At 36.8% G+C, this 18,999-nt stretch overlaps 1 protein-coding gene across 5 annotated transcripts in view; it reads right to left on the bottom strand.

Annotated features, from left to right (window-relative positions):
• Window positions 1-7,970: 7,970 nt before the first annotated feature.
• The window catches only part of LOC106873180 (uncharacterized), a 101,769-nt gene continuing 90,740 nt past the window's right edge, over window positions 7,971-18,999 (bottom strand). For all 5 annotated transcript variants that reach the window (XM_052969588.1, XM_014920415.2, XM_014920412.2 and 2 more), the window contains exons 9-13: window positions 17,698-17,753; window positions 16,344-16,425; window positions 14,122-14,196; window positions 9,625-9,776; window positions 7,971-8,174 (exon numbers count right to left, since the gene is read on the bottom strand). In XM_052969588.1, coding sequence (XP_052825548.1) covers window positions 8,022-8,174; window positions 9,625-9,776; window positions 14,122-14,196; window positions 16,344-16,425; window positions 17,698-17,753 — 518 coding nt within the window. In that variant the 3' untranslated portion in view covers window positions 7,971-8,021. The remainder of the gene's footprint in view (window positions 8,175-9,624; window positions 9,777-14,121; window positions 14,197-16,343; window positions 16,426-17,697; window positions 17,754-18,999) is intronic.

Below are 18,999 nucleotides of genomic sequence, written 5' to 3'. Positions count from 1 at the left end.
GGTGCTTTTTACGTGCCACATATATGTGTGTGTGTGTGTGTATGTTTATATATATATATATATATATATATCATCATCATCATCATCATCATCATCATGACCATTTGACAAACATTTTCTATGCTGGCATGGTTTCTACAACTGGATGCCTTTCTTAATATCAACCATTTTACAGAGTATGCTGAGTGCTTTTTACACAGCACCAGCATCAGTAAGGTCTCCATGTAAGTTACAAAGCAAGACCCCTGAACTGAGAAGGAAATAAAAATGAGGGAGGTAACTTTGTGCTAGTTGTTGAAAGACTGAAGTATGATTGAATGATGGGAGGTTAAAGTATGATAGTAATAGTGATTAAAGTGAAAAAATGGAAAATTCTGTTGAGGTTGACTTTGTCTTTCATCCCTTTTGGTATCAATAAAATAAGTAACAGTTGAATACTGGGGTCGATAAAATTAACTTACCCTTCCCACAAAATTGTTGCCTTGTATCAAAATTTGAAATCAAAATTAAAAAGGGGAAATTATAACGATTAGAATTAAATCCATTAAATCAAATTTTATTCAGTAAATATATTTCTAGCACTTACAATAAACCATATAGAAGTTAACTTTATTAAATTTTATTTTAGTGAAAAGTTCTCACGGAATGTTAAAGAAATCAACCCTATCTTAGTTAACAGGGCCACTAGAATCCAAAATACAGACTAGATTTAATTAATTTGTCATAATTCTCTCACCACAATAGAGAGCTAAAAAAATATTCTATCCTAAATAGAATCAACTTCTGAACATCTTTATTATAATTCTATATTTGGCTCTCTACCCTCAAGACAATTGCCCTTAAATTTACATCAAATAAGAGAAGACTGTGACTTGAAACAAAAGAAATATAAACTTAGCTTAATAAAATAATCCTTTCTACTAAAGGCACAAGGCCTGAAATTTTGGCGCTGGTTTTATAATGCAAAATCCATGTTTTAAAATTATATAAATTAAAACCCACCATTAAAATTCCATGTTAATTTATATTCCGAACAGAAGCTTAATAATGACAAAGATGTTTTTACTAAATTTTTCTGTAATTTCAAAAGGAATTGAAACATCGCAACTGTATTAAAACAGAAATATGTTAACAAAAGGGTTAATAACTCTTTAGCAATCAAACCATCCATATCTGACCCAAGAATCCTACCTGTTTTATGCTCAAACTGGCCAGATTTAATCTCTCACACCTTCCCTTCACTGTCATTGTGAAAATGAATAATCACATCTAAATCTTGTAGCTTTAAGATTTATTCACAGTAATGTAAATACATAAACATCACATTTGACTGAATAATCTGAATGCTGAAGGATTACGTTTCCAGCGTGTTTAACCTGGAGTCAGTCCTGATTAAAGAGACTTAGGATCAAGTATACCAGCTATTGCCATCTCCTCATTTTGGTGGGGGTGTTTCATAGGCTAGAACATCAGAAGTAGATCATTTTCCAACGTACCCTTCCTTCTTTGACATGGTATGGTATGATATCTGTGAGATATATATATATATATATATATATATATGTATATATATATTATTCAAAATAGTTTGATTCAGATTTGGTGCTACTTAATGTTTCAAAGGCCCTAACGGAACCTTTCTTGTTGTTGTCAGTATGTAATATACAACCGTGTGCATTCACTGCAGCATCAGAGCACTTTAGCTCTTATTTCTAGCATTGTAGGTGTTCTAACACCATCTTTCATAGTTAACCACAATTATAGTCTTCCTTTCTGGTGATATATCGCTGCCTAATTTAATTATGCATACATACTGCTGTAGTGAAAATGGTACTCCCCATCCCACGTGACAAAGTGGTATGAACAGCCACTATAAAGTCAGACAGTCAGTCATTGTAGGAAGTCAGTAGTAGTAGAGTTGTTGTACACAAACACATATATATATATATATATATATATATATATATATATATATATATATATATATATATATATATATGAATGTATATATCTGTGGGTGTTGTCTTGTTTGTGTTTTCCCGTCACACCACTGGTGTTGGTTTGTTTATACCCCTGTAACTTAGCACTCTGCAAAAGAGGTAATATAAAAGTATCAGGTTTAAAAAATGAAAAGTAAGTACTGGGGCCAATTTGTTTGAGCAACCCTTCAAGGCAGTGCTCCAGCATGACCACTGTCCAACGACTGAAACAAATAAAAAGAAAGAATACACATATAAATACGTGTGTGTGTGAGCATTATACCTCAAGATAGTGTCAATAGAATGAGGTTTGTAAGAAAAAAACATCATTTGTGAGTGAGTGAAAGTATGTTTTATTTGAAATGATAACTTCATTTCATGATGTTTTAGTTCACTCAGTTGAAAATAAGTACCAGCAGCTGTTATAGGGTAGAAGTCAACCCTGTGCTGGACTGGCATGCCATCAGGAGGTGGGGTATCTTGTGCTCTCAATTGCATAAACACTGAAAATCCAATTAAGTTCCTACTCCAAGAGCCTGTACACCTAAAGAAGACCTTTAGAATACCTAGAACTGGATCAGCTTCCATTCTGTCCTTTGTTTTTTTACAACACTAGGGTATGAGATGAAGGAGATTTCACAGCTATTTCTAGAAAGTCTGGTGTCTAAGTAGAGGCTCTCTTGTTGGCTTAAAAGGTACCAAAGTTATATAGCCAGAGATAATATGAGATAAATATTGAATAGTGACATATTTAATCTTTTGATACCAACCCATCTGATACAAACCTCCCCTTTTAAAGTCCCTTCCATCAAAATTTCATGTTAATATTCTAAACACCAGACTAATAATGGTTTTAAATTTTGGCACAAGACTAGCAAGTTCAAAGGAAGTGGGCTAGTTGATTACATCAACTCCAGTGCTCAACTGCTACTTATTTTATCGACCCCAAAAGGATGAAAGGTAAAGTCAATCCCAGCAGCATTTGAACCCAGAACATAAAGATGGACAAAATGCTGCTAAGCATAGACAACATGTGTGAAAATGCATCATTGGACTATGAATGACATCATCAGGTTGTAGGGCTTATGTTTCTGCGTCATTACACTTCATCAGCTATGAATACTGAACCAATTATTCTGTCCTGTATGAGTAGCTGATCTTGTATATTTGAAGAGCAAATAGTACATTTGCTGAGGTGCACATATCTTGGTCAAGCTGGAATTAATTAACTGGACATGCACAATGCAGCATTGAATGTAATGTGTGGTATTGAGAGGGACAGAAACAGGAGTCTTGCTGTAGAGAAATAAATGGCTATCCCAGTTGGAAGAGGAGAGAAGATGATGTCAGAGCATATCTCAAATTACAGGAAGATAACTATACTATAGCCTCGGGCTGACCAAAATCCTTGTGAGTGGATTTGGTAGACAGAAACTGAAAGAAGACTGTTGTATATGTGTGTGTGTGAGTATATGTATATATTTATGTGTGTGTCTGTGTTTGCCCCTCCCCCCCTCCTGGCCACCATCACTTGACAACTGATGCTGGTGTGTTTATGTCCCCGTAACTTAGTGGTTTGGAAAAAGTGACCAATAGAATAAGTAATAGGCTTAAAAAGAATACGTCCTGGGGTCGATTTCTTCAAATAAAACCCTTTAAGGCAGTGCTCCAGCATGGACACAGTCAAATGGCTGAAACAAGTAAAAGAATGAAAGAAAAGAAAAGAAATATGGTAAATGACCCAAAAGAGTGGCTAGGGTGAATGGTCAAGTATGTTCGTGGAAGTGTAAAAGGAGAGTAGCCCATGAATAGAGATGGGGATAGAGGTGAATGCAGTGAATGGTTACAGGTAATGCACGATCACTGGTGAATATCAGTGGTAGGAGTGGCTCAGAGAGGAACAGGTGGTAGCACAGATGATGTGAAGTGTTGAGGGGAGGGGTGCTAGAGAGATGCACAGTACCAGGAATGAGATGAGATGAGGACATACAGGGGAAAAAGGTGAAGTGAAAGGGGTGTTAAGTGGAAAATAAGGTGATAAAGGGAGGATACTGAGAATGCAGGATACAAAGGAAATAGTCCCAGGGAGGGTAAATGTTAACACAAAAAGGAAGCTGAGATGAAATAGGTTTAGTTCTGCTATCAAACAATTACAGCGGCTGAGGCAATAGTAACCATAGTCAGAAGAATGATGGAGAGGAGGGTGTTAGGAAAATGAGTTATTAGAAAGAGATTCGTCAGAGATAGATTGGTGCAAGGACATAGACATAAATGACATGCTTCATTTTTACTGAAATGGATGTCTTCAGAAACACAGCAAATCACCAGTTATCTCAGTCCTTTGTTGCCTCCTCCATGAAGCTCAATGTCCCAAGATCATTTTTTCACTACTTCAGCCCATGTCTACCTGGATCTTCCTCTTTTCAGATTCCGGTCAGCACTTCCTTATGCAACTGTCTTCATCCAAATGCATCACATGACCACACTAACAAGTGTAGTCTCCTCTCATGCCTCATATACACAATTTTCCTCTCAACATATCTGCACTTTGTCATATGTGCACACTAACATTGCATATCCAGTGGAGTATGCTAGCATCATTTCTTTCTTGCCTTCACAGCTCATGCTTCACTTCAATGTAGCATGGCTGTTTGCACACAAGCATCATACACTTTCACTCTGAGAGAGGCCTTTTGAAACCAACAGAGAAAATAGCTTTCTGAACTTTCTCCAGTCGGTTTTTCTAGCAATTATGCTTTCAGAGCATCCTCCTCCCCAGCTAATTAGGTCACCTAGATAACAGACACTATCTACTACCTCTAAGGATCTTTCTGGGCATTAAAGAAAATTTATTTCCTTAGTATTGTTATAGTATAATGCTCCTGTGCATCAGTCACATGTGGTTTACTTTCTCTGTTAACCTTCTTGTGATTCCACTGTATCTTTTGTGTGACCATAATTTACACAGGCTCCACTGTATGAAATTTCTACCCACACCTTTTCTGCATATTGAACAGGGTCATTTTCCTGAAGGGATCAGCTGCTTGTTTTCTTCTTATTAGAACTTTGATTTTTGCTAGGTTAGCTTTAAGGTCCTTTGATTCCAGATTTTGCTTCTACACATGGAATTTCTTTTCTAATGCTACTACATTTTCAGCTATAAGAACAAAGTCATCAGTACAGAGTTCCTACAGGGAAGCCTTCTTAAACTCTGTTATGGATGACTATTTTCTTTAAAGTATTTTCTTTATGCTGACACCTTCCTGTACTATCTGATTAACTATATGGGTGACTAGTCCATATCTCACTCCACCAGATAATTTAAGCATTTTAGCATTAATTCCTGATGGACCAGGGGCCTTCCTGTCTTCCTATCCTTAGTTGCTTTATCTAACAGACAGACAGACAGATAGACAAACATTCCCAAGGGTAACAAGTTCAAAAGGAAGCTGTCTGATCACTTAAAACAAAACACTCAAAGATAGTCTGAAAATTAATAAAAGTCTTTAATCTATAATCATTAGTCCAGTAAAACAGAATATATTTTGTCAGACTAACAACTGTGGGTTAAATATTTTGACAGACAGACATATAGGAGAAAGTTATCATTTCATTCTGTAAATTTTATTTACTTTTAAAAGATATTTTCTCTATCATCAAAGGCAGGAAAGAAACAGATCTAGTAAATTCTTCCAACAATTTAGTATCCCTTTGTAATAACAGCTTGCTGTCCCTTCTTTCTCCATTGTTCACATCCTGTACAATGTATGGAGTTCTTAGCTACTCCTTTTTTGCACTTACTAAAACTCTAATCTTTGCTAAGTTTATGCTGAGACATCACGATTTTAGGTTTCGTCTCCATATCAGATTTCTTCTAAGTCTTTTACAGGCTCTAAAAGTACCAAGTTACCAGCATATAGGACTTCGCATGGGAAACCAGTCTTAAAACACTTCTATTAGGGCTTGGAAGAATACAATAAATAGGAGTGTGATGATGATAATGAAGCCTTGATGAATACATTGCTAACTTTCATCTTACTGACAACATCTCTGTACTTGGCTTGTACTGCTCCCATAAGCTTGTCCTCTAGTTTTCTTAAAGACTGCAAAACTACAGATTATGGTTCCCTATCAAAGGTCATCTCCAGATCAACAAATGCTAGGTGGAGAGGCTTATTCTCAGCTAAAAATTCCTTTTGCAATTATATTATGAAAAGACCATCAGTTGTACTACAGCTAGGCACAAATCCAAACTACATTACCATCATACAAGCAGTGTCTTTCTTTTGCAATCTTCCTTGAAAATATATCCAGCCATGAAGAATATTACTTTTGGGGGCAAGGAAAATTGAAATCATGAAGGCACTTGTACCAGTGGAGCGCTAAGAGCACCATCCAAGTGTGATCATTGCCAGAGCAGCTGTCTGGCTTCCGTGCCAGTGGCACATAAATAACACCATTTGAGCGTGATCGTTACCAGTGTAGCTTTACTGGCACGTGAAAAAACATTCAAGCAAGATCATTGCCAGTGCTGCTGGACTGGCTCCTGTGCAGGTGGCACGTAAAATCCACCATTTTGAACATGGCCGTTGCCAGTACTGCCTGACTGGCCTTCGTGCCGGTGGCACGTAAAAACACCCACTACACTCTCGGAGTGGTTGGCGTTAGGAAGGGCATCCAGCTGTAGAAACTCTGCCAAATCAGATTGGAGCCTGGTGTAGCCATCCGGTTCATCAGTCCTCAGTCAAATCGTCCAACCCATGCTAGCATGGAAGGTGGACGTTAAACGATGATGATGATGATGATGATGATGATGATTTGCAATCAGATGAAGGTAGTTGCAGCAACAAATTTTGTCTGAATCATGCAAGCATGGAAAAGTAGACATTAAAAGTAACTGGTATATACTAAGAACATGCTGAAAAATTACTTTTATTCTCTCACTTCTTTTTATTTACTTTGGTCACAGCAACTGTTCACTTTATTGCTTTGCTTCCTTACTGTTATTGTCAAATTCATTTGTATCCATATCCCTAAAATACACACAACCCTTCATCATCATTATTTAACATCCATATTCCATGCTGGAATGAGTTGGATGGTTCCACAAGATCTAATTAACCAGAAGACTGCAAAGCAACTTCCAATGTCTACTTTGGCATGGTTTCTACAGCCCCTTACTAATACCAACTACTTTAGAGAGTGTTTTTTTTCCTGGACTTGACACTAGCAAGGTCACCAAGTAACTTGCAAAACAAGACCCCTCTATTGAGTGGGGTTGCAGTATTGAGGGCAGTAGCTTTGTGCTATGTGTTGAGAGGCTAAAGTATGGTAGTGGGACAGGAAAAGATGTCTTGCAGCAGAGGAAATACACAGGTACCCCAGCAGGAAAGAGAGAAAGATGGAAGTGAGGTGTCGGAGTGTGCCCTTAAGGTACAAGTTAATTCATGCAAAAACCCAGAAATCACTAACTGAAAATCCACACATGTATACATGATGACACTTACACTTATACATTTCTTTAAATCATACCATACACCCAAAATCAGAAAATAAATACATATACATAATTACATAACCACACATATTCATATACATACAATGTATATACACACACAAAAATAAAACAAAAACTCAACAATTTTTATAACTTTGTCAGTGTTTTTTTTATTTTTGTCTTTCTTCCATCATCATCTTCATCATCATAAAATCGTTGGTATAGAGGTAAACACTTTCAGAAAAAAAAATGTATTTAAAAAAAATAAAAACAAAAAAAAAATTGTCTTCAGCAATTATTTCAAGTGAGAAAGTGAAGGATAATAGGGGAAGGGGGAATGGGTCAAGGAGCGGGAAGGAGTGTTGTTTAACATAAACAGTTTATATTGGTGTTGTTGCTATGGTAACTTTTGTTGCTGTTGCAGATAGTGGGGTAGTGGAGGCTGGTGGTGGGAACTGTAACAATTTTTTTATAGCTTTTTTTTATTAACTGGGTTTTTTTTTTGTCTTTTCTTTATTTTTTATATAATTTAAATCCAAATGCTACTAAAAATGTGTGGGCCTGGTAATAGCAATATCACCTGTGTTCAGCCGTGGGCGAGGCAGATCGCCAAAAATGAAACCTTCGTCTTTCCGTAGACTTTCTGCCAACGCCTTCATACTGGCAGCAATTTCTTGTGGGTCATGAGGTGAAGGACACTGTAATAAAAAAAAAATAGATTTAATTAAGAGTTGTTGTTGTTGCAAAGGTCATAAGGTACATCAGTACAATCAGTACTATACTGGACAAATATTTTGTGGTATTTAATAATGTACATGTGTTCTGAGCTTAAATCCCACTAGTGGTTAACACTAGCTTTTATCTTTAAGATAAGTACCAATCAAGTTGATATAATTGAATATATTCTCACCCCAAATTTGTGGCTTTGTGTCCTTTCTGGATACCATTTAAGCTAGAAGAGTTGTTGGAGCATTGGACAAAATGCTTAGAAGCATTTCATCTTACATTCCAAGCTCAACATTACCTTACATCCTTTCAGGGTTAGTAAAAGTACCAGTCAAGTACTGGGGTCAATGTAATCAACTAACCCTGTCAAATTGTTGGCCTAATGCCAAAATTTGAAATAATAACAACAACAATAATAATCCTTTCTATTATAGGCATGAGGCCTGAAATTTTGTGGAAGAGAGTAAGTCAATTACACCAACCCAGTGCTCAACAAGTACATATTCCATCAATCCTGAAAGGAGGAAAAGCAAAGTTGATCTTGGTGGAATTTTGAGCACAGAACAGATGAACAAAATGCTCCATGTGCTAAGGATTCTGCCAGCTCACTGCCTTAATAGCAACAATAACAACGATAGTGATTCAAATTTTGGCACAAGACCAGCAATTTCAGGAGGAAGAGAATTAGTTAATACTATTGACTTCAGTACTTGGTAATTTATTTAATCAACCCTGAAAGGATAAAAGTTTAGCTTGGTGGAATTTGAACTCAACATAAAGAGTCAAACAATGATCTATGACTGGGGAAGGCCAGCAATTTTTAGGGAAGTGGATTTAGTTAATTACATCAACGTCAGTACTTGACTGGTACTTTATTTTATCGACCTCCAAAAGCACAAAAGATAAAGTTGAACTTGGCAAAATTTCAACTCAGAATATAAAAAGCTTGAACAGATACATGCATGGCTGTATGGTAAGAAGTTTGCTTCCCAACCACATGGTTCCATGTTCAGTCCCACTGAGTGGCAACCATGGGCATGTGATTTCTACTGCAGCCTCAGGCCAACCAAATTCTCAAGAGTGGATTTGGTAGATGGAAACTGTAAGAAGCTCATTGTGTATGTGTCTGTTTGTCCCCCACCACCGTTTGGCAACCAGTGTTGCTGTGTTTATATCCCCATCACTTAGCAATTCAAAAGAGACTGAAATAATAGGTTCCAGGCTTTAAAAATAAAAGTAAGTAATAGGGATGATTTATTTGACTAAAAGTTCTTCAAGGTGGTGCCCCAGCATAGCCACAGTCTAATAACTGAAACAAGTAAAAGATAAAAGGTAAACACCACAAGGCAATTAGTCTGATGCTTTAACAAGTCTACCAATCAATCACTAACAACAGTAGTAACTAATAAGATGATCTCTTACATTTTCTTTGTCTGAGGCTGATGAACAAAACATCTCTTGGTTGAACCGCGGGACATTAACAGGGACTGATGCTGAATGTATGGCATCTGGATCAATGCGTTTTTTTCCACGAATGTATGAAGGTTCCGTAACTTCTGTTGAGGAGTCCAGAGCTGGAAAGAGAAGAACCAGTGTGGCATGTTAACACATAATTTAATATTTACATTCTTACTGTTTCATTTTCTTTATATTTTATTCAAGTTTAGAGAAATAAAAACATGGTTTGGTGTTGGTATTTTATCTTGTTGCACATGTTATGAAAGTGATCCTGTAAAGACACCAAACGACAACCAAAACAAAAGGAGATAAGCTGCAGCTGCCTGAAAACTTGTTTGATGACTGAACCAGAGAGACAACAAGCCAATGAAGGGAGAGTATCTACATAGTTTCACCTGACCTGCTGGAAATACAAGACAATTTTTCCTCAAATCACACCCTAAAGAAGTTAATAGTTCACTTGAAACATTGTCATACAGAAGTAGAATAATAAGCAAAAAGGGAAATAAGGAAAGTTACTAACAATGCTTCAAGATACTTGGAACCAACAAATATCCAGCATCTGTTACAAAGACCCTACACGGATGCAAGCCAAATAAACATGACAAAAAGAATCTCTCTAGGAATTGCTACCTGAGGATTCCCCACTTTAATGAGAAAACCATCTTTGCCATCCACGGGGACAGCCTCAACATCCTGCTAACCAACTCAGGACTGTCCCTGATCACAATGCACAACAGCCCTGCACACTGTGAACTGTCCTTTCCATAATGCAAGCAAGTATCTGTGAACATACGTGGTATGCCAGATATAGTGTTCCAAATACAGTGAATACTACATTGGTAGTACAGGCCGACCATTCCACATCCAACTGAAGGAACACCTGACTACAAACACATCTTCCTTTCACAAACACATTATGAAATGTGATAATACCATCAGAGAGAGAGATGCTTCCAAACTGGCCAGAGAAATATAGGAAATCCTTGTTTCAAGTAATCCTTACTGATCTACTGACTTAATCTTAAGATCAATAGCCAATTGGAGTTGGACCAAAGGCTTTTATAAATTACTAACCATCCCCTACATTGCTGCAACTATGTCAAACATCATCATCACTAAGACAGTGATTGGTATTGTTGTCTACCAACACCATGTTTTCTGCCACCATTGTTGCTGCTGCAATGAGGATTGTTGTTGCTGTTATCAGCCACCTCTTTATCAACAACTACAAGGGCATGTACCAACAACACCATCACCTACTACTACCATGATATTTACCACCATTACCAACAACATCAATGTAGTCAACGCCATTGCTGATTACCCATGACACTTACCACCATTAACAACATTGATATAAACAGCCACTTTGACCTCCACTGCCAACCTGAAGCCAGTCATCCACCACCATCTCCAGTGTAATATCTATGACACCAACAACACCACCATTTGGGAAAGTGCTACTGTTAGCACAAACACTAGACTAATATTGGATCACTGCCCATTCAGCTATCTAAATGGTAGCATCTATGTAGACACATATTTCTTTGCATCCTTTGTATCCTTCTGAAAATGGGCCTTTGTGCCTGAAATATATAAAGGTTTTCCAGCTTTTTTCTTGCATTGGTTCAAGCTTTCCTCATTTCCTTTTATTTATTATTCAACATGGAAGTAATTTTAAACATATTTTGTCTGAATAATAGACAGGCTGGACAAGATTGTGTAACTTTATACACACACACACACGTGTGTGTGTGTGTGTGTAGAATAGGTTGTGTATGTGCAGTGTATTTCTATCTACAATATAAACAAGCAACACAATATACCAAAATGCGTGTGTGTGTGCATACACACACACACACACACACAGACATATGTCTACTGTGTCATTCAACATACTACTAATACATATCCTCGCTGTAAACCATCTTTAAGAATAGTTATTTCTACAAACAACTGTTGTTAGTAAACATGCCTGACATACAAGACAGCTTTTGTGTGATGACATTATGGAGCACAGCAGTTATAGAAGACCACACATCTTCTGTGCAACCACTTAACAAACTCTTTTGACATCAACCCCACTCAGAAACTACTTGATTCTATGATACTTCTTGTTTTAAAGCAATCCAAATTAAATTAAATATGAAATTTTAATGGAAGGTTTTATGTTCCAAACACCAACTTAATAATGGCAACATTATTTTACTGAATTCTTCATTATTTTAAAAATTAGTTGAAACATAGCAGTATATTTCAACATAAATATGGTAAAGAAAAGGGTTAAAGCAATATAATTCTTCAGATTTGACAAAGTTTCCTTCATTTGGAAGTCTTTATAAAAGAAATTGTCTTTTACATTATTTACAATTGATGGATATTTGTCCTCATCTTGTTTGTTGTTAACACAACGTTTCAGCTGATATACCCTCCAGCCTTCATCAGGTGTCTTGGGGAAATTTCGAACCTGGGTTCTCATTCCAAAGGTATTTTTTGATGTTGTTGTTGTTGTTATTATTATTATTATTATTATTCAGGTCACTGCCTGGAATTGAACTCGGAATCTTGGGGTTAGTAGCCTGTGCTCTTACCACTATGCCATAGGCCCGTGGCATAGTGGTTAAGAGCACAGGCTACTTACCCCAAGATTCCGAGTTCGATTCCAGGCAGTGACCTGAATAATAATAATAATAATAATAACAACAACTACAACAACATCAAAAAATACCTTCGGAATGAGAACCCAGGTTCGAAATTTTCCCAAGACACCTGATGAAGGCTGGAGGGTATATCAGCCGAAACGTTGTGTTAACAACAAACAAGATAAGGACAAATATCCACCAATTGTAAATAATGTACATAATTCCTCATCTCTTAAATATAGAACTAAATTGTCTTTTGTCTTTGAGTAAGCAAGAGAAAGACAAGTGAAAGGAGGGAAGATAAAGAAAGAAGAGAGGTATAAAATACAAATGGTTTAACCCTTTAGCATTCAGATTATGGTGTCAAATGTAATGTATTATCATCATCATCATTGCTTAACGTCCGCTTTCCATGCTAGCATGGGTTGGACGATTTGACTGAGGACTGGTGAAACCAGATGGCTACACCAGGCTCCAATCTGATTTGGCAGAGTTTCTACAGCTGGATGCCCTTCCTAACGCCAACCACTCCGAGAGTGTAGTGGGTGTTTTTACGTGCCACCGGCACGAAGGCCAGTCAGGCGGTACTGGCAACGGCTGCGCTCAAAATGGTGTATTTTATGTGCCATCCGCACAAGGGCCAGTCCAGGGGCACTGGCAACGATCTCGCTCAAAAGTCCTTACACATGCTGCGGGCACAAGTGCCAGAAAGGCGACACTGGGCACAGGTGCCATCACGATTTTGCTTTCGCTTGCCCCAACAGGTCTTCGTAAGCTGTGTTTCGTGTCCAATGGAGATGACGTTGGCATGGGTGCCAGTCGTCGAATTTAGTAGGATTTCGATTTCACTTGCCTCAACAGGTCTTTGCAAGCAGAGTTTAGTGTCCAATAAAGGAGACATATTCTTTTGAATTCATCATGCATTATCTCATAGCTTTGAGATTTCAATGATGGGATTATTTTCTAGTTTTACAATGACATTGTCAGATAGATGTGAGAGGCTGGATCTAGCCACTTTGAACATAAAATGGATAGAATATTTGGGCCAGATATGGCCAGTTTAAATGTTAAAGGATTAAGAGTGAAAGAAAATTACTGGTCACTTAAATAGTTTACTAAAAATAGTAAACTGATTTAGTTATGTACAAAAGTATAGCAAGTGACTGAATATGAACGTGCATACATACATGTGTGTGCACACACACACACATGTACACTAGTGATGAAATATAAGTGAAATCATCATCATTTAATGTCTATTGTCCATGGGTTAGACAGGTTGACCAGGCCTGATAAGCTGAAGGGCTGCACCAGACTCCAGTCTAGTTTGGCATGATTTCTATGGCTGGATGTCCTTCCTAATGCCAACCACTCCAAGAGTGTAATGGGTGCTTTTACATGCCACCAGCCCAGTTACCAGTTGCGTGATACCAGTATCTGCCATGACAACAATTTCACTTGGCTTGATGGGTTTTCTCAAGCACAGAATATCACCAAGGGTCTCGGTCATTTGTCATTGCCTCCACGAGGCCCAATACTCAAAGGGTGCTTTTTACATTCCACTGGCACAAGTGCTAGTTATGTGACACTGGCATTGGCCACATTATCTCTGTGAGGCCCATCACTCAAATGGTGCTCTCACAGAGAAGGTGGAAAAAGTGAAGGGAGTAGAAAAAGAGACAAGAAAACAAAGTGTAGAAAGGAAGACATGTGAAAAGTAAATGAAGGCTAACAACAAAGGTGTGTGGGTGATTAAGGGTTAGCGGGGGAATGAATGGATGACAAGATAAAGGGTCGAAGCCACTGATATACTCACCGAAATCATCATCATCAGAGAAATAGAAAGGTTCCTGGTTATCTCTTTGATCTTCACCACTCAGGTAGAACATACCTGGAAAATACAATAGAACAATGGATGTTATTTAGATTGGGTAGTTTCTCAAATGTCACCACCAACCCCTTAACATCAATAGATGTCTAAATAAATCAAATCTATATCCACTAAGGTTTCTACAAATTTATCCCCAGAGTCTTATGCTCTAATTTTACTGAAGATTTCTCCTATGGATGTCAGATATAGACAACACAAATGTACCTTGTAGTCTCTTGCTGTCTATCTGTTTCATTAATGCCTAATGTAACAAGTTTACTTTACTGTCAATAACAAAAGATGCTCCTTAACAAAAGGTACCTATCAAGAAGTAGAATCCTAAAACTGCTGATATGCTTTAAGACAAGAAAGATTAATAAAGCCCATAGCCTTTTATTTTTTTAAATAAGTTACTGAAGAGAGAAAGAGTAATATACTCATAAGCTATTCAGACCCTCCTAGTGAGGGTGATGTAGTGAGGGAGCTGTTCAAACCCTCAGACTAGTGAGGGTGATGTAGCCAATACTCATTCTCAATATATATTACACACCAAAAACATGACAAGAGAGGGAACCAAGGGTCTGGTTTAAACACTTGCAATAGAGTGAACTTGTCTAAAGGCATTCATGGGCCAGGTGGCAGTGTTTTGGGTCTGGTCTGTCATTCATATTTTGTCTCGCTTTTCTTTTGAATAGTTGTTAAAACATAGACAAAAGTTGAGCAAAATGCCAAAAGTAATCATGAAAAATTTTGTTTTATCCTCTATACAATATAGAAAAAAATGGGTCTGGTAATTCTCTAGTAACTGAAACAAGTAGCAATATTCCATCTCAAAATGGGAAGAAAAATTACACCAAATGGTGGTTGATAGGTTCGACTATGGGTAACTGAGTTGATAAAGTATCAGATTGATGTTCATATCTATCACTGTCATCATGTGTACATAAAAAAGACACTTTACTAACACTGGTACACTATATTTAACTGTAAATAGTTGGTTCAGTGCATCTGGCAGTAAATAGGCACCAAGCTGTAGGGACAACTCACAGCTCTAAGCACTGAGGAAAAGCATAAACACAGTGGGCTCAGTACATTCAATTGTAAACAGATACTATGTTGGCTCAGTGCACCTGGCTTTAAATAAATAAACGGCTCAGTATGTCTGGCAGTAAATAGGTACTGTGCTGTAGAGACAGCTCTGTACAAGAACAAGCATGAGTTAATTGACAAGTGCTTTGGTAAGGTGCAGTGCTAAGATCAACGTCTAGTGATCAGAAGACGATGGAAATATACTCTGGTGTCCTTCTATCCTGAAATTCTTCTCGTGATTTTCAGGAGACTCATCTCCTGTTTATGTCAAGTAATTTCACAAGTGCTCCACCACCACCGCTACCACTACTTTTATATAAATACACACACACATAGACAGATGTGTGTGGTTGTTTTTGCCTTGTGACCCATCTTTCTCATGAGGCTTTCTCAGGACAAACATCATATCTCATATTCACAGTTTTGGGATCAGGTCCTTCCCTAAGTGATGAGCAATGTCATCTAATACAAACATATTACCCACACAACATGTACACTGTCCATACTGAATACACACAGACACACAGCCCATGCACATGCACACACCACCCAAGTACAGTATAGACATATATACATATACAGATACTAAGCATAGGTGTAGCTTTGTGATTGCAAAGTTTGCTTCCCAATAAAATGTATCACTGCACCCCACCTTAAATAAGTATCTTCTACTACAAAAGTCCTGGACCAATCTAGCTTTGTGAGCAGATTTGATAGACAGAAACTGAAAGAAGGCTGACATGTGCATGTACATGTACATATTTCATTTGTCTGCATGTATGTGAGTGCGTGTGTGTGTGTATGTGTGTGTGCACGCGCATGTGCTTGCATGTTTGCTTATATCTGCAATCACTTGTATGAAAGTGTGGCAGTCAGTGTTTTTGTCAGTTTCTCCTGTCAACTAATTGTTCAGTCACTTTGTGCTTTCTAAAGATAAAAGATCCCTTATTTGAAAAACAGGTAAGGCTTAGCATCAAGAAGGGCATCTTGCTGTGTAAAACAATGCCTCAAAGTAACATTTGTCCAAACCATGCAGGTATGGAAAAAAAAGACATAAATATGAACAAAAATAGACTTACCATCAGCTTCCAGTTCAAAATCTCCCAAAGGAGACACCATTTGTTTCTCTGAGTTGGAATCTGATTTGGAATGAAAATCATTCTGAAAAATAAAAAAAAAACATTTATATTATGTTATGTACTTCCAAATTAATCAATGTATATTTATGTCTTTGTATGTTTCTTTGCTCTTTCATATTTACCTATGGATATGTGCCTGTATGAGTTCCTCCATATATATGTATTTGTGCATCTATGTGCTTCCATATTTATGCATGCATATGTATTTATGTGTATTTGCATTTATATTTATCTATGCTAGTGTATTTATGTTTCTGTATATGCATGTGTGCATGTATGTGTTTCCATATTTATATATGCATTGTTCTTACATGGATGTATGCATGTGATTCCATGCGTATGTGTATTTCCATATCTGTGATTTTATATATACCTATGTATGAGCATCTGTATGTGTACCTGAATGTGTACTTCCATATTAATCTATGCATGTGTCTGTATAAGTACTTCCATATTTATGCATTTGGATTAGTAGGAGTATACATGTGTGTGCTCCCATAATTACACTTGTGTGTATTTGTAAGTCTACATGTTTTCTTATTTATCTATATTTTATGTGTGTATAATATATCTACTAACATTCCCAGAGGTGAAGCATCTACATTACATTTCAATCAATAGGTTTGATCATTGATCTTCAGCAAGTGTCTTACTTTGGGATATATACATTAGTTTAGAAATAAAAGCTCCTAGTTTGATAAGTGTTTACATACTTAAGAAAGTGTCTGTTTTTTTAATTCTAGTAAGTCCTGATCAAAGTTGTTCCAGCTTCAAACATTCTATCATTTCATCCATATGTGTATCTAGCACTACAAAATCTAATATGTCTTCCTTTTTTAATACGGAAGAGCATGATCCTAAAGAGATTTAGCGATTATTTCTAACAGGATTCTGAAATTCAGAAATAGCATTTTATAATTGATTTTCAGCCATAGTCTAAATCACATTAGATATCCAAGCTTATAACTCATGTACAGAACAAGGTTTAGTTGAATAAACAGTAGTCTTTACATGTCACCATAAAGCTGAAGTAAATTTTTTTTAATGGTTTTTGTAATTCATTACAAAACATTTTGATTGATGATGATAAAAGATGCAGCTTTATACACACTTTTCTGTCTTTAAAACAAGAACCACATGTTTAGACCTCCAAATGTTAAAACCCATGTTTTAACACTTAGTGAGAATTAAGTCATGGCTAAAAATAGCAATTGAATATGTTATTTGATTAACTACAGTAGTTGATATCAGCAAAAACAAACACAACAACAGTAGCAAGTTATATATCCTATACCTTAATATCGCTGGGAGTGGACGGTAACTCGGAACTCTGATAACCAGATGCACAGCCTGAAAGTAAAAAACAAAGTGTCAGCAGTGAATTTTGATAGTCACATATGATGGAGGAGGAGGAGGAGGAGGAGGAGGATAGTTTCTATCGTAGGAGGGATGGAGAGGAGTCAAGTTAAATCAATTCTGGTATTTGAGCCATAATTTATTTTTTTCAATGCTGGAAGTTAACCTTGAAAGAATTTGATCTCAAAACTTGATCTTTTTGAAACTAACATGCCTAAGATTGGCCCAGCTCTAAGATAAAAGCTCCCTGATTTAGAATGATTTCAGCCAAACATTTGACTGATATTGAAAAAGTTATTTTACTAAAAATTATTTTCCAATAAATCAAAATAAAGCAGTATATTTCAACAGAAATACAGTAACAAAAGAGTTAAATAGCTGGAAAGCACTTTTTGTGACATTAACGATTCTGCCATACCACTACCCTTTATGAATAAATAATAACCATTTTTAATTTAGGCACAAAGCCATCTGTCTTTTGATGGTATGTAGTGATAAGATTTAATAGATTACATTGACTCCAGTACTAGGCAAGTACTTTCTTTTATTGACCTGAAAGGATGAAAGGTAATCTTGATCTCAGCAGGATTTAAACTCAGAAAGTAAAGAACCAGAACAAATACCACAAGGCACTCTACTATTTGTGCCAATCAGCTGCCCTCCATATGTATGTATGCATTATGTATATATCTATGTATAGTAACAATAATAAATGAATTACAGGTACAATTCACCCAGCAAGCAAGTGAGCTTCCACACAGTTTCCATTTACCCAATTTCAGTCTCAATGATCGGGCTAGCTTGAAGCTATTGTAGGCAACACTTACTCATGATACAACACAGTGGAAAACACGTGGGCCATATGATTGCAAAGCAAACACTCACACAAACCATTTTTAAAAATTTGTTCTGAAAGAATTCTAACATGAAACCAGGTGTTAAAACTGATGATGCATTTTAACAGGGTCATCCCCACCCACCCCACTGACTACATGCACTGATTACAGTTCACTTCAGTTTTATTGTTGACAAATCAATCCATTAATTATTGATTACTTTGTCATACTGTTCTGGCATTTTCAATGAGAAGAATCACTGAATAAACCAGTGAAGTGGTGTAACAAATGAAAGCACTAACAATAAAGAATTATATAAGAATTATCCAAAATTTTAATTGCCTCCTTTCTTTCTTTCTTTCTCTCTCTCTCTCTCTCTCTCTCTCTCTCTCTCTCTATATATA

This window comes from Octopus bimaculoides, chromosome 7 (genome assembly GCF_001194135.2).
Source record: "Octopus bimaculoides isolate UCB-OBI-ISO-001 chromosome 7, ASM119413v2, whole genome shotgun sequence".
Lineage (NCBI taxonomy): Eukaryota > Metazoa > Mollusca > Cephalopoda > Octopoda > Octopodidae > Octopus > Octopus bimaculoides.
Note: the sequence above shows the minus strand (reverse complement) of the source record. Positions and strands in the feature narration are given on the sequence as shown.